General features: G+C 41.0%; 1 protein-coding gene across 6 annotated transcripts in view; it reads right to left on the bottom strand.

Annotated features, from left to right (window-relative positions):
• Nucleotides 1–7,169: 7,169 nt before the first annotated feature.
• The window catches only part of VMP1 (vacuole membrane protein 1), a 70,870-nt gene continuing 62,263 nt past the window's right edge, over nt 7,170–15,776 (bottom strand). For all 6 annotated transcript variants that reach the window (XM_055796692.1, XM_055796691.1, XM_005233669.4 and 3 more), the window contains 2 exons: nt 11,417–11,519; nt 7,170–10,098 (listed from right to left, as the gene is read on the bottom strand). In XM_055796692.1, the coding sequence (XP_055652667.1) occupies nt 9,955–10,098; nt 11,417–11,519 (247 nt within the window). In that variant the 3' untranslated portion in view covers nt 7,170–9,954. The remainder of the gene's footprint in view (nt 10,099–11,416; nt 11,520–15,776) is intronic.

Here is a 15,776-nt window from a genome sequence, read left to right as displayed (position 1 = left end):
TCATTTTTTGATCTATGGCTGGATTCCTCTGTGGTTTGTTTTTTTTTCCCCAGGATGTGAAGAGGGTCAAAGTGACAGGAAGTGAACAGCTGTTATCAAATATTCATCCCCTACAGTTATATTAGAAGGTGGAGTAGTCATTTTCTATTTTATTGATAAAACCAATTATGTAAATAGTCAGAGCCTGGAAGAAGGCCTTTATTTCATTAGAAATTAAAATGAATGAGGTAGTTCAAAGGTCAGCACAAGCCAGTGGCTCACTGAGGCAGGAACAAGGCCAGTGAGTGGCCTTGACCCAGCTGGTTTTAGGCAAACTACCCACAGGATGTCCATAAACCAAGGAACAATGCCTCAAATCTCACTATTGTTTTTTGTAATGGACAGGTGCAGCTCACTTGGAAGTTGATTCAAGGACTAACTATAGCAGACACTAAATGAATAGGTAACTTGTATTTGGCCAGAAACAAAAATAAAAAAACCGGGATCAAACCAACCTGTTACAAATACTTTAAAGATAGTAACTGTTGGACAAGCGACAGGGCACTAATGTAGTTACAGAGACAATTTATTTGGACTTAAGTATATACCGGTGCTTACAAGGTCAGACTGACGACCAGTACAGAAAGGACAGAATCTTAATGTAAATGCGTAAGGGGTTTTCAAGAGGATCACCGGCACAGACTTACCAGACTGAAACAGCTGGTTTAAGGACAAAAAAAATCTGGTTTCCACAACAACCAGGATTTTCTCAATAAGAAAGAAGGAAGTTACATTCAGATTACCAGCTGATACACTACCAGGAAACATTAAGGTACAAAAGGATATCGAATGAATAATGCGCTTCCCTCTGCATTTGTTAATAAATTTAGCATAGATAAATGTTATGAAATGAGGGACCAAACATCCAAAAGGAAATACTCTCAGATGTCGAAGTGTACTTTAAAGAAATCTGGATTTTGCTGGACACCGCTCTAAAAACTGCGCAAGAGTCATCGGGAATGTGATTTATGGCTCTGATATGGTACAAAACACTTCCAGAAGGACTGGAGCGGCTGCCTTTCCTCCCCTGCTTTCAAGGCAGCTCAGACAAGGCTTTACCGAGGCAGCAAATTCCAGTGTGGGCTTCCTCCTCAAGCCTCCTGCCTCGCTTCCCACCCCACCTCTGCCCACGCTCCAGAAGCACAGCCTGGACACTCAGCTTGAACTCGCCTGGATGTAGAGCTGATAATCCTGAATTTTAACTACAGAGCCTTTCCGGCTCTTTCAGTCAAACTCCAAGTTCACAATGGTCCCTTCTGATTTCACATTGTATGAATCCTCTCCCTCTAGACAGCCACTTCCCCTCTGCCCGGGTGGGGTAATGAGTCACCCACCTCCGTGAATCAGCAGAACCTGCTTAACCCTTTCCCAGAAGCGCAAACAGCTGCAGAGGGTGGTGGTTCTGCCAGCCACAGAGAGCACGCTGGCAAAGGTGAAGGCAGCCCGGGAGAAAAGATCAGAGAAGCTGCTTCTGCTCATTAGAAAACTTAAAGGGAGTTTTTAGAGCTATATGTGTGTTCCGTGATAGAGATCGTGGCAGGAGTCTAAACCGTAGCCCCATGGTTCACACAAACCTGAAGGATTCTAAACAGTAACTTCTAAGAGAGTCTGGTGGTATTAAACAAAAGGCACAGGCTCCTGTACTTCTTGGTGTGAATCAGGTCGCAGAAACCTAGTCTGTTAGTCTTAAAAGGAAAATTTAAAAAATATGGAATGTTACACTATAAGATAGAAAAATAAGTAAAATGAGGACACCCTCTAAGCCAGGATTCCTATTTTAAAAGTAAGAGCAGTAAGCACAGAAACTAGTTATAGTAAGCCTCTGTTTAATACCAAAAAAGACAGAATAAACACTGCTGGAGCTTCAGTAAGCTATAAGCTTTTGTTTCACTAGTTACACGTGATGAGAAATAAATACCATCTCATATGGTGCATTTGCATTTAAATGGGTGTGTTCTGCAAAAATGATTATTGCACATATTTGGTTACATCTTCAATGTAATGTTTATTTAAAGGCTCACAAAAACACACTTCAGTTGCCTGAGAATGGTGTAATTGTGGTCAGATGGCATGATTTAATTTGAACTTTTGCCCAGCAGTCTCCAATATGTAATAATCATTTACAGGAGCATGTAAGCAGAACACCACTGAAGGAGCCAAATGGAAAGCAGCCTTATCCCAAACGCTGAAGGTGTAATAAAATACTGACTCTGTACTTGGCTGGCAAGGGCGGCCATAGCTGTTTGTTATAATATCCTCAATAAGTATGGTGAGAGCTGGGCAAGAGTTCAGAGCTACTGCTCTCCAGATGGCGCAGAACAATGCCGAGGTCAAGAACACATATTTCCATGTAAGACTGCTCGCTGCTGGCTGGTGTACGACGTTTCTGCCACTTGCAAAGAAAACACTGGGAGGTTTCCTCCCCGCCCCACTTTGGGCAACTTCAGCCTGTATTATTACCTGATCAGGTCATCTCGTCAGCAGTTGTATTTATGTAGTTATCTGACATTGTAAACTAGCACTTTCTCCTTCCTAGAGTGAATTTTGGTGAAGAAACCTAATGCAACTGATCGCTGAAAACATAAATTTGGCACCTGATGAACAAAAATCCCATTAAATACTCTTCTCCCAAGGAGAAAGCTTCCATTCCCTCCCTACCAGACATGAACTCAGGTTTCCACGTTATTTTCATCTATGATTTAGACAGGCTTCTCCACAAAGCCAGTATTTTCACAGTGCGATATTTTTATATAAAAAATAGATGCTGTGCTGCAAAAGTGTGGAGCTGCAAAAGGGGAGCTTATTCTTCAATGACAACGTAAAGGAAACCTGAACTTGCCGCAGTACATGCGGGGTCCGGTTCAAGCTGAACAGAAACTCCGGTCAACGGGCCTGAACTTGTCCAAAAATGGCTAAGCACCGCGGACAGCCAGGGCTGCAAGAACTGCACTGCGAGGAGGGACACCAGCGACAGTTTTAAGCTAGGATTCCCAGGATCAGCTCTGCCAAACAACACCTAAAACACTGCCCCTGTTCACCTAATTGGAAGGATCCCCTCTCAGTCGCCTGGGAAATCTATTGCCAAAGGGTAGCCCAGGAGATTCCCACACTTCACCTAAAAACACGGGGCTCCTCCTAGGCCACTGTAACAATTCTAGTTCGTGCATAGATGAATACTGCAGTGGGATTTCCCACATGGTGGTTGTGCACATGCAGAAATGTTTAAAACAGGTTTATGTAGAAGTTAAAGGAGGCAACAGAATTAAAACCACCAATTGCATTAATGCAAATCTAGTAGAAATATTGCTTAGCAATTTTATTTCCATTATTTTGAACTTAACTACTGGCTTCAGGCATCTTACAAGTTTCTCTCTTCCTTAGTGCTCCCCACCTAGAGTCTTGCGCAATACACGTGGAAGCATGTGACTGTATGTCACAAGAGGTCAGCTGAACTGAGGTGAGACATAAAAATCAAGGAATCTGAGAAATGAAATCTGTTATGAAAATAGCCTGAACATTGCAGCTCTAGAGAACAGCTGCAGCAACAAGAGGCACCAAGAGAAGACTCGTTTCTGAACAGACCAGAGGGATTCTGTGACCGTGGCTAGATTGGTACAGTGCTGTAAATCTAAATGTCTGTTTTCACGCAGGCCCAGTTTCATTCAGAGACAAAGGAAATGCGGAGCACACAAACCTTTTTCAAGCCTTTTCAACAGATGGGAAGAGCCTCAGAACATGCAGTCTCAGGAAAGACACTGTCTATTAGAACTCACATGGTTTCTACACGTACATGTAAGCCTTGAACAAAGTATTGACGTGGTTTAGTTAGAAGCAGCTTCTGCAAAAGAACTGCCAGTTTCTTTCCTGACAATATGGAAGGAAAACAGAGGTACCGCAAGGTCATTGTGTGCAGATAGAACACGCTCTGGGAAATACAACCAGTGTCTTAAAGAATTTCTTAACTTCATCAAATGGCTGGAGGCAGAGTTTAACCTCCTCAGGCACCCCTGGGCACTGGAGGTGCTTGTGCTCAAGCAGGTTAGAGCTCTGGCTGACAACTTCCCCAAAGCCACGCCACCTTCCAGGGAGAAGCCTTTAATCCTTAGAAATGTCATACAGATCAGCTGGGACCCAAGTAAGGGGACAGGCGGCTACCTACAGATCCATGTCCTCGGTCAGAACTGTGGTCACAACCTTGTGTAAAGCCAGGCTGACGAACACTTCAGTGTAGTTCGTACGGAGATATCTTTGAGATAAGCAGCTAAAGGACACACTACCAAGGCCACAAGGAAACAGAAAGTTCTAACCACCTCTCATGAGGAGGCAGAATCAGACCTGTGTGGCCTGCTCTGTCACATTAGGATTAAAAAAACCCAAACAAAAGCCAACCAACCCCCAAACCCCGTGGATTGTTCCTTAAGTACGTGTACTGCACAGCCAGCCCTTCCCTCGCAGGATCCCTCAAGCGGCAACAGCACAGCAGTCACCAAAACCACCAACTTGTCCTTTTTACTAGGACCAAAAAGCAGTTTCCGAGGCCATGGGGGAAGGGTGCGGCTTGCAGGGCAGTCATCAGGGCAGGGAACAATGCACCGAGCTGACAAGTCCTATCTCTTGCCTTTCATCCGGAAATAGCAGCTAGTTTCCTTATTACCAGCTGCCTGGGCAACTCATTTAAGCTTCTCGGGGAACCAGAAGAACAATTAAGCTGGCAGCAACTCCCTTGAAACAGGGAGGATGCAGCACGCTTACCCATATCTGAACAGCTCATCAAATGAGGTTTAAAGAAAGTTGACCTTTGATTTAATGCTAATGTAGTCAATGCTTTTTGAATCATTCTGTAAGTGAATAATAAAAATAATTTTAAAAATCCTCTAGCACAATAAAGGCCAGTGCTAAAGGCAAACTAAAACAAAGCCTGGTCCATTTAACAGGTTTGTATGTGCACGTTTGCTTTACCACAACTGAGCTCAGCAGTGAATGGGCTGAGTAACTTCAGAGCTCAACAGCCTCTCTGCACTGTAACTTCAGCACAGAGCAACAGTCAACTTTTATGAGCAAAACACCATTTTGCTGAATTCCTGACACATGCCAAAAGGCCTGTCACAGATTGCCGGGCTCTTCCCGCCTACCTGTACCTGAGAGCCAGAGGGCTTTTGGACATTTGATGACAGTTCCTGCAGTTGCGTTCCTTTCACTCTTCTGACAAGTGACCCAGGTTGTCCCAGCCGCTCCCACTCACACCACTGCCCCAGCATCGCTCCGCTGCCTTTTATGAAAGCCCAGTGGGTGCATCAATAAGCAAGCGAAACAGATAAAGAAAGAAATGCCAGTATTTCATGGCATCAATTAGACACTTGGATTAGGGAAGTCACAGCAAGCTCCAAGAGTTTTTCAGTATAATCCTTTTAAAAACGAGTTTGCAAGAGCATATGCAAATATTTACCCTCGATCTAGTTCTGAATGCGTTAGCTGGGTGTTTCACAGGGAGGACGATTGCTTCACTCCCCGTTTCCTGAAGAGGCTATGGCAATCCACCACAGCTTCAGCAATTAAACCCTCCCGGGGATCAGCCTGCTCTTAGCCAGGGGTGACAGCCCAGCAGGCAGCCCTCCCTGGCTCTTGCTCGCCCACTTTCACACTGTACTTAGTGCTGCAACCTGGAGAAGGCTGGACCAAGTCCTTACTGCTTTTTCTTCTTCTACTCCAAAAAAACACCCCACCCCCTGAACCCCTGCAAAAAAACCCCAAACCACCCCAAACCCAGAAATTTACAGAAACCCCCTAGAATTTTAAATCTCAGAAGAGCAATTTCAATTAACTTACTTATAACTACATTCAACCTTTTAACTACTGATTACAAAGTATTTTTTAACCATGTGCTTCAAAGAAAAACTGAATTACTTGTACCTGCAAGGAACGCACCCAATCACCACTTATTTTTACACCTGCAATCAATTTTTTTTTCACTAATATTTATATTTGTGCTTGATAATCAGGGAAACAGCCACAGAATTTGTGCTTGCAATTAGCACTGCCTGGAGCGAGCAGGAGGCTGGTTCTAACAAATTCAATAATGAAACCCAAAAGCACAGCAGGGAAGGACTTTCTGGAACAGCATTAAGCCACCTTCGGATATTAATGACAAGTGTCCTTCAGCATGAACAGGCAGCTGGGTGATTTCAGAGGGAGCTGCTTTAAGAAACACGGTGTGACACGGGGTGGAGGCAAGAAGCTCCAGAGAGGGGCAGCAGGCGGTTCCGATGGTTTGGATGGAGCCGAGGCAAGTGTGGAACAGGATGATTCAACCCGACAGGGCCAGTGCCAGCCTCACAGCTCAGCCTGGCACAGAGCACTGCGACCTTTTTAGCTTTGCTTACATCAACACAATTCCTGCCCTGATGGGGAACATCACACCTGCCACGGAGAGGGGCACACCAGTGCGCTTACATCTCAGATGGCCTTCCAAGGCACATGTCACAGGCCAGGCAACAAGTAGTGAATTAAGAGGATTAGCTGCAACCCTACCTGACCTCAGCCCTGATGGGCTTCTCTGAATTTGTAGGCTGGAAATACAGCCAAGTTTGTTTTGCTTCCGATTTACGCTGCACCTGGGGAAGTGGAGCTTTAGCCATGTTCCGCAGTTGATGAGACAAACCAAAAATCTCTATCACCTCCAAGTCGTATTTGATCTTTAACCAAACATTACTTGTTGTTACAAGGGCTGTTACTTCCCTGTGATTTTCAGTAATTCCAAGAAAAAACCAAGATACTTTATTCGGTGTCTAAACTACAAGAAGAATCAGCTAAAAATAGTGATCTATGCTAAGACTGTTTCTTTTGCAACAGAGCTTGCTTTGGATTTTTCTCTAACACACTTTATAGATGACTGACAGCTTCCAATGTGTAACTGAAAATATGAACAACAAAAGGAAACTCTGGATTAAGGCAGCAGAAGTGCTAAAGGCTCTGGGTCTTTCTTTGAAGCTAGAAAATGCAACAGCACAAAATGTGCATCTTCCAGATTCACACTCACTGCAAAATGCCTGGGACTAAAGCCTAACCACCAAGCTCCATATACAGAAATTGAAACAGAAACTGAAACAATCCAGCTGAAATAAACACCGGGAAACAGTTATTTTTTTGTTTATTTAAGCAAACATAAAACTATCCATTTGCAAATCTCATCAAGTTTGCATAACTTTCATTTCTATTATTTTTACCTTTTGCCAAGTCTTACTATCTCCCAGCGGCTGAACAGGTAGAAGCAAGCAGAATGACCAGTCCCTTCTTTAAATAGTGTTAGAAAGCTTCAAAATAAAGCACAGCTTATTGGAATGGACACATGCAATCATGAGTTGCAGAACAATAGAGATATATTTCACACTATATGTGTCTACATATATTGAAATAGAACTGGGAGAAAGCTTTCAATTTGTCTCGTGGTTTTTCAGCAGGCAAGGACGCATCATTGTAAGGAGCCTGCTAAAGTATTCAGCAACGTGTAGTTTATTGGCTCAAGCTCTAGGAAGAAGGTTTTTTTTCTTATTCATTCTTGTTACAGTCTCCTCATTTCAATCTCACAGCATACGGGGACTTCAACAGGACATAAATGTCACTGACTCTCACAAAAGGCTTTAAGACACCACCAGAACTGTATGAAGTAAATACCAGTGTCCCTCAGGTGAATGGCAGATCTGAGGAAAAACCACTGCCACTAGAACTGGGGAAAGTGGCAAACAGCTCTTTCACTAATCCAAGTATCCTGAAGAAAAACAAAGCAGCTATGAACTGCTGATGTGATCTCTGACAAGGTGCAGAACTAAAGTTTCAGTAGACTGAAAAAAGCAAAGCAGCAAACGCTGCTGTGATCTTTTTGAACGTGTATTGTATTAGAACAAGTTCTTTGCTAAGTTATTTTCAAAGACCACATTTAGGCCAAAGAGTAAAAAAGCTGCTAGGGCCAAGAGTTAAGAAATACTGTTCATCTTTTAAAAACCAACAGGGGCAAATGAATGGCCTCTGTGCTTTTAACAATCTCATACTACCTCCCAGCACTCAGACTTATCAGTATTTCAGCAGCACTGCTGAGAGGAGTCCATACTAAAAAAGCCTCCCCATTCATTCGGTAACATTGTTTGAAGTTATATATGAAGCATACAAGAGAAACGTTACAAACCTCACACACGACTGAGATGAAACTTTAAAAGATGTTTCTTATGTAGACAGCTGCACTGCATGACTTCTGAACTCATTTCCATCTAAACTGAAAAACATTTATATGCTGTTGATGTTCAATGAAAACAGTTGGAGATGGATGAGCAAACGGTCAGATGAAAGATACCAAAATGTCAGACAGCCTACCGACTGTTGTTGCCATGAGATCCAACAGTCAACATCAGTCTGATAAGCTATCCGACAGGATGGTACAGCCATGGAGATGTCACGACGGTTGGCAACACAAGAGGACATTCAGGCAGGATTGAACAAAATATATATTCTCACACCTTGCCCTAACCTGACGCAGGGATAAATCTTCACCTCAGCAAGAGCATGATCTAACCTACTTTGTGCACATATGCCACCTTTTGATGACACTAACTGAAAGTTAAATTAATTCTTGTGACTTATCCCTAGGATAAAAATAAACAATAGTTCTAAAATTATTACAGTAGTCACACATATACAGTAGCAGTGGACTGGATACCTACTTACTGAAGAGGGAAAAGATCCAGTGTAATATCAGTCATGTTTATGTACAGTAGAACTGGAACACATCGATTCATAACACTGTTTTTAAAATACCTGACTTGAAAAGCCTAAGGTTAAGGTTCTCTGAAGTTCTCTGCATCATTGCTGGGTTTAACATCAAATCTGGTTTCAGCTGGAATCTTTATTGTAATTGGAATATTTACTATAACCTCTCCTCTTCATTGCCCATGGTGCTGTGCTCAGTGCAAACACCTGAGAGGAACTGATAGTAACGAGCACTGCTAGCTATTTAATAACTTGCCTATTTTAACCAGCGCGCCATCCTTCAAGCAAGCAATATCCTTTGCACTTCCTTCTGCTAAGTAAGAAGTTCTTAAGAAAAAAAAGAAAAGAACAAAGGGCTTCAGCACCATTTGTGCAGGAAGGATGAGTAAAGCATGCGATTCATGGGATTAAGGCTTAATAAAGAAACAAAAGAAACTGAGCATACAAAAGTGGAGAGGAAAAGAAACAGCTTAAAAAGACTGACACAAGAAATTCTGGAATGATCAAAGATGACTTTATAAAGTTTTATCTTAACTTCATTCTAAATATACAGAATAAAAAACGTCAACTTCAGCATTCTGACATCAATCATCTCTGCTAACATCATGAAGTTTAAGAGGGTGGCTTCTCCAACCGAGAGCACGTGCAATGCAATGGGACACTGGAGAATTCAGATGGAATAGCCTTACCATGAGGGACATGCAACAGTTCATATCCAATCTGTATTCATTTATATACATTTTGATGGTCTTGGAAAGTTATGGAAAAAGCAAAACAGCCACCCTTCAAAATAAAAAGTTACCCTTAGGTCAGTCTGAAGTTAAATCAGGAAATGGAGAGTATTAAACCAGCCAGTTTAGAAGTAATTTGGATGGACAACATTTGTGTTAAACACCATTTAACATCACATTGTCCATCTTGTATAACACAACTCAGACTTGTAAAGCATTTATACCTTACCTTAACATTTATAAGTTTGTCAATGCAACGTTTGCTCTACTATCCGAATTACTTTGAAATTAAATAAAAATTTGTTATAGTTGAAAATCGATGTTAAAAAGTTTTCCCCCACTTTGAATAATGCTGATTTTTAAACATATGAAAGATGCGTCATTTTTCATGTCTGCTAAAACCCATTGCAAGGGGCTTTTTCCAAGCTCATTTGGTTTTTTCTTCAGAGTACATCTTCTGTTGCAGTCGTTTGGCATAGCTTTGGGCCATGGAGTTGATAATAGATAAGATAAAATAACAAACCATGACAATCACCAATTTTTCAAACATCCAGGATAGCCAGTTTTCCCCCTGAAGAGACAAAACAGAACGAGGAAAATGAAAATTAGTGGACGGCACAATGGAGAATTCTCCATTTTCTGGGTGAAAGGGAAAAACCTAACCATTTTTTTTTATTATGTAATTTATCAAATTAAAAACAGGAACCAAGTGCAAGCCGACAGGATTCCTGCAGGTCCCTCTGTGAAGCTGACTTTGGTCCCTTGAAAGACAATGCAGGAGGGCTTGCCAAACACACCGCAGGGCAGATGCTGAATCCTTGATCGTTACTAGTGTGCTAATGCAGTAATTTATTATTCCGAGTATTGTTTCGTCTTTGCTAACAATTCGTAGAGTTTGGAATTGGCAAACCCCTGCCTGTCATTCCCTGTCATGTTCATTGCAAAGAAAACAATAAGGTCATTGGTTAACAATGTTTTTTTCCTAAACGGCATATACTGTGTTATCTTCCAATTAGCATCCGATTCTTGTGGTGTCACTAGAAGTTAAAGCGATGACCTCGGCAGTCCCACTTCGAGCGCTTTCCACGGCTACTCTTAACTTGCATTTTTTTTGTCAAAGGAGGGCAGCAATGCACTGCACCAAAATTACTTCAATGTGCATAAAAGGAATCTGCATATTTAGTTATTCCAGCCCGATCCTCCCTAATTTAGTCTCTTTTGTGGTAAGAACTGGTCCAAGAAGTATTTGCAAGAGCTACAAGTATTACATGTGAAATGCAAGTTCGATTAATGGATTTTATCTTTATGTTTAGAATCCTAAGGAATTTAATGTCAAAGTTGCTCTGTCCCCACTGTAAGTTGAGGGAATGTTTTCTGAAATATTGTTTTTGGTTTTTAAGACTTCTTTTGTGTGAAAGAACACTTCTGCCCCTTTGTACCAGCTCTAAACACCATATTTTTCTTTTCCTTTAGAACACCCCAGGCTTGGGGGTTCTGTTTCTCTTACTTGCCATTAAGCCACAGATCCTACTGGCTTCTGAAGTGCTGGTGCTGCACAGTCTGTTACCATCTCACACATAAATGCAACTTTTTCTTGCTTAAAACTTATCTTCCCAAATAGGCAGCTGATATTACAGCGGCAAGACATGTGACTAGTCTTGCTTTATTGTTTTCTCTACTCTTGAAGAGGTTTAAGTCCCAATTTCATATAATTACAGTGTTATTTTTAATTCCCAAGTTGCTTTTAAAATGAAACTTTTATCTATTCCCTGGGCCACTACAAATCTTTGAAAAACAGAACCAAGAGTTACATCGATAAACCTGACAGGTCAACAGGCAGCCAGAGAAGGGGAAAAATTAACTGGGGAGAGAGGCAGAGAGGTTCTTACCTGTGGCACGCCACTGTCAGGTTTGTGGTGAAGTTTTATCCTCTGAGCTTCCAAATATTCTTGAAATGGCTTCTGAAGAGAAGGACCTATACTTGGAATAGCACTGATGCAAAGTTCATCCCAGAGAACAAGACAAAATAGGGGAGAAAAAAAAAAGACAAAAACAAAAAACATTTTTTTTTTCAACTTACCACTTTGACCCAAACAGAACAAAGTTCTGACTGAGCTACAGCTCAAAAAGGCATTGCTACTTGAGAAAACAGATAACCAAGAAGTAAAGTGTATTTCATCTTTTTATCTGATACTTCTGAAAGGGACACGTTTCCTCAGATCCTCAAAAAGTGCTGAAAAAGAAAAATATCTCAGAGCAAGCCAGTGACACTAGAGTGCTGGTAACAGAAAGGAGCTGAGCTAGAGCATTTCCTTAAAGGCAGGGAGAAGCCAGCTGGGGCTGTGCGCTGGGGCAGCGCTAAGAATGAAATGAATGACTTCTCAGAAGTCCCACATTTATCACCAGCAGTTCCTGTAAGAACTGGTTTGAACCGATTAATAAGGAAATGACTTGTGCTTGTGTCATCCCTCTGTTAAAAAAGAAACTGCTGGCCCTATGACTTGCCCCTATCTCCTCCAAGAAGACGGCCCCTTTCTCAAACTAAGTCCTTATTAGGCCAATCTGTGCGTCATCCTTCCCCAAAAAGAATGCATTAGCAAATTGTGCAGGCCCCTCCCACCCGCCAGGGATTAACAAAGGAACAAAGAAGGAACTATGAACCCTGCTCTGAATCATGCCATGGGTTATGGCAGATGACTTGCACAAAAGCTACGACATGTTACCGAACACCTCGTTCTCCCGCCAAGGTGCCAGAGCTGACGGGGCGCTGGGGGGACGAGTGGCTCCCGCCTTGGAGTGGGAAGGTGGTGGCACCGCGGCCTGCAACCGCGGCCTGGCCTGGCCGGCCTCTGATCCAAACCAACCTGGGAGACCAGCCTTCAAACCCACACCCCATGCTTTAAGCAGGAGGCCTGAGGAGCTTTAATAACTGTCACAATACTTTAAAAAAAAAAATAAAAATCCCTACTACACAGCTGAGGTACAACACTAGCTGAGCTGGTGTGGTGAGAACTCACACACAAGCCGAAGGCTCCCAAGGTTTGATCCACATATATACACTCTACTCCTATATTACACTAACTCCAGCTATGGGGGAGTCCCCATTACTGACAAACACCATTTTAATTTCAAAAAGAAGAGAGATTTTAATTATTTTTTTCTAATTTTAAAGAAATTAAATATGGTGGGCTACATTAAAAACAGTCAACTAGATTTCATCACTTCAGTTTTGATTCTTTACACTACTGCAAAGCACACCAGACACCAAAATACACACAGTGTTTTACAAACTATCCCTCCAAATGCCTGCGGCTGAGCTAGGTCCTTCAAATTATCTTCCTGAGTCTCCTGATGTGACATGATAGTCCCTTTTCCAGGCTAAAGACCAATTTAAAAAAACCCCAGTTTTCTAATCTTAAGGAATTATGAAAATGCACACACTGAAGAAACAAAGTAGCTCACTCTCTTCCACGAAATGTATCAGTAGCCTGGGGCAAATAATTTTTGTGAACTTATTTACAAGAAAAGGATTGCTTCCCTCATGATTCACCGTCACAATGATACAAATGGGTGAGTAAATTCTGTGCCTGGACTGGTAAAGTTTCGGGGGGGGGGGGGGGGGGGGGGTGAGAAAAAAGAGCAGAGCCTAAAGCACATCTATTACACATTTTATACATGACTATGTCAACTTTTACAAACAATTTCCAGCTTTTCAGAACCGTCCCTTACGAAGCTGCGTATTCGTGGTAAAAATTCTCCTAATGACTCGCCATCGGAGCGAGTCACAGTTGTAGAAATCAGTTACATTTTGAGGTTTCTTTTTCAAGGAACACTCGGAAGCCCGGAAAAGCTACTGAAAGGTAATGTTTACTTTTAAGTTTCTGCATGATTATGAAATAAGGAATATTTAAATGATGAGAGATGAATGATTAACAGAATGGTTGTTCAAATGCCTCCATTTTTTTCTGAAAACTGAACTAAGTCAGTGCCCAATTAGCATTAAACAACAGAACAAAGACATGAAAACCAAGTTCAGAGGGCTTGAAGATCACACTGTATTTCTAATTTTTTTTTCACTACAAGTATTTAGCTTATTTTTCCTTTGTGAGCATGACTAATTAAGTGCACAATATTCATTTTATTAACGCTCTTTTGAAGAACTGTAAGATCTTGAATGCAAGGACCTTGGCTTCTGAAAGTCGGCAATATTTTGCACATTCGCAAAGACTTTAATTGTGAAAAAGTATGCATAAATTTAAATAGGGAGTAAAATGAAGGAAAGTAACATCTAGAAAATCACAAATCCACAGTACTAGGAAAAAAATTCCTGAAATCCCATTTCAGCAGCACAGTATCGGTTACTTGTACTTTTCCAACAAAATTCAATCATTTAATCAGCCAGCTAACATACACGTGTCACCTCATATCCAAAGCACAGACATAATCTTAGATCTAAAAGTCATAAAAATTGGTTTTCATTTCCTTTAACTACACATGAATAGTATCCCCCTGCAAACCTCGGGCAGTTCAGCTCACTCACCCTGTTCTTAGCAGAGGAGGGGGAAGGCTTCAGGACAAATTTTCAAAGCTTACACTCAAACTAAGGCAGGTACACAGGCAGAAGGGGCAGATTTGCATCATAATTCTGTGCCACTTAGCAATGACTTTAAAATACACCTTCAAAAGGCTGCTGCAGTTTCAGGAGTCTAGATGCAAACCACAAGTGTATTTACACATCGGACTTCAGAAAGGAAGATGCTGGAAGATAAACCTATTTGGTAGAAGAATCTAAACCCAATTCCTTGCATTTTGCTTTGAGAACCAAGCCTATTGTCTTTCAAATAAAGAATATGAAAGGATAAGAAAAAAGGACCTTAGCACACAACAGACCTCTGCTTATCCACACTTTGTAGTCTCTATCTGCCAAAACACCACACACAAAAAAACCCCAAATGCACAACCTGCTGTCCCTTCTTAAAGGCTTAAAATGTAGGTCTTGGCGAGCTGCTTAAGGCCTTCAATTAAAAAAAAATATCAAAAAATAAAAAAGTCATTCACTAGATGTTTTCTGTCCAAATAAGCAACGAAATATATTGTACTAGTTGCTATCACTTAATGAATTTTGCAGTTAATCAGGAACAAAGATGCACCCATAGGACGAGAGGTGCTGTTCTTGTGTATTCTGTAAATTCAACAAATTCAAGTAAATTCAACAAAATGTACTTGAAAAACAGAAGAGACCAGCTAGAGTTTTATCCTAAGATTCAGGAAAAAGTGCTTTGGGTTTATTTTTTTGGAAGGGGGAGGAGAGAATATTAATTTTAGATAGATTTTAGAAACAGTCAACATTAAACACAAATTTTTGTTTTATTGATTCTGATTCTCCACTACAATTGAATGTTTCACAAGGAACTGAAACTGGAAACAGACTTCCAAAAGATTGCACTAGCCTCAATTCATTAAAATCTGAATATTTCAGTAAAAAACAACGCTTGCATTCTAATACTACAACATAAACAACCATTAAGAATTTTGCTTCATGGAACAAAACACTGTTGAAGCCTGTTTTCAGAAGTCTTACCTAGTATTTGTAATTAAATAGAGGCAGCTTTGATATTTTTTTTAAGAACCATCATTTCCATCCAAATGAAAAATTATATAGATTTTTTCCCAACAAATAAAACTTCACATCTCTCTGAAGCGCCACACTACAGAGATTCAGCAAAGTTTTTGTAGGATCAGTTTAAAAGTTACACCAACTTCCAGCCTCTGACACTATGACTCCTGAAACTTCTGTTCCAGTTACAGCAAAGCCCTGTTTATTAAAATACACTGTATTTTATATATATATAAAATAGAAAAATACAAAATTGTTAATTTTGCTTTTTAAAGAATGACTGTCAGCAGTTGAACCTCAAATGCATGTCACTAGTCATGAAAGGGGGAGGAAAGATTTTGAGGAAACTTCTCTTTTTAACAGACTCTTTGGCACTACAGGCAGGAGTTTTCTCCAGCACACGTGGATGAAGCACCAAACCAAAAGGTGGGGGTAAAAAAAGAAAAAGTATTTTCCCTATGCCAGCCAGCCAACTGCATTTTTACTATTATTAAAAATACTTCTTGAAAACCATCTAATCATGATATTTGCGCTTTCGAGAGGCATTTTTTTTTCATCTTACAAGATCTTTAAGAGTATAGGTTACCCTTGAGTTACTGAAATGTCATAACCATTGCTTTTACAAGTTGTGA

Source organism: Falco peregrinus, chromosome 2 (assembly GCF_023634155.1).
Source record: "Falco peregrinus isolate bFalPer1 chromosome 2, bFalPer1.pri, whole genome shotgun sequence".
Taxonomy (NCBI): domain Eukaryota; kingdom Metazoa; phylum Chordata; class Aves; order Falconiformes; family Falconidae; genus Falco; species Falco peregrinus.
This window is presented reverse-complemented; position numbering and strand designations above follow the sequence as displayed.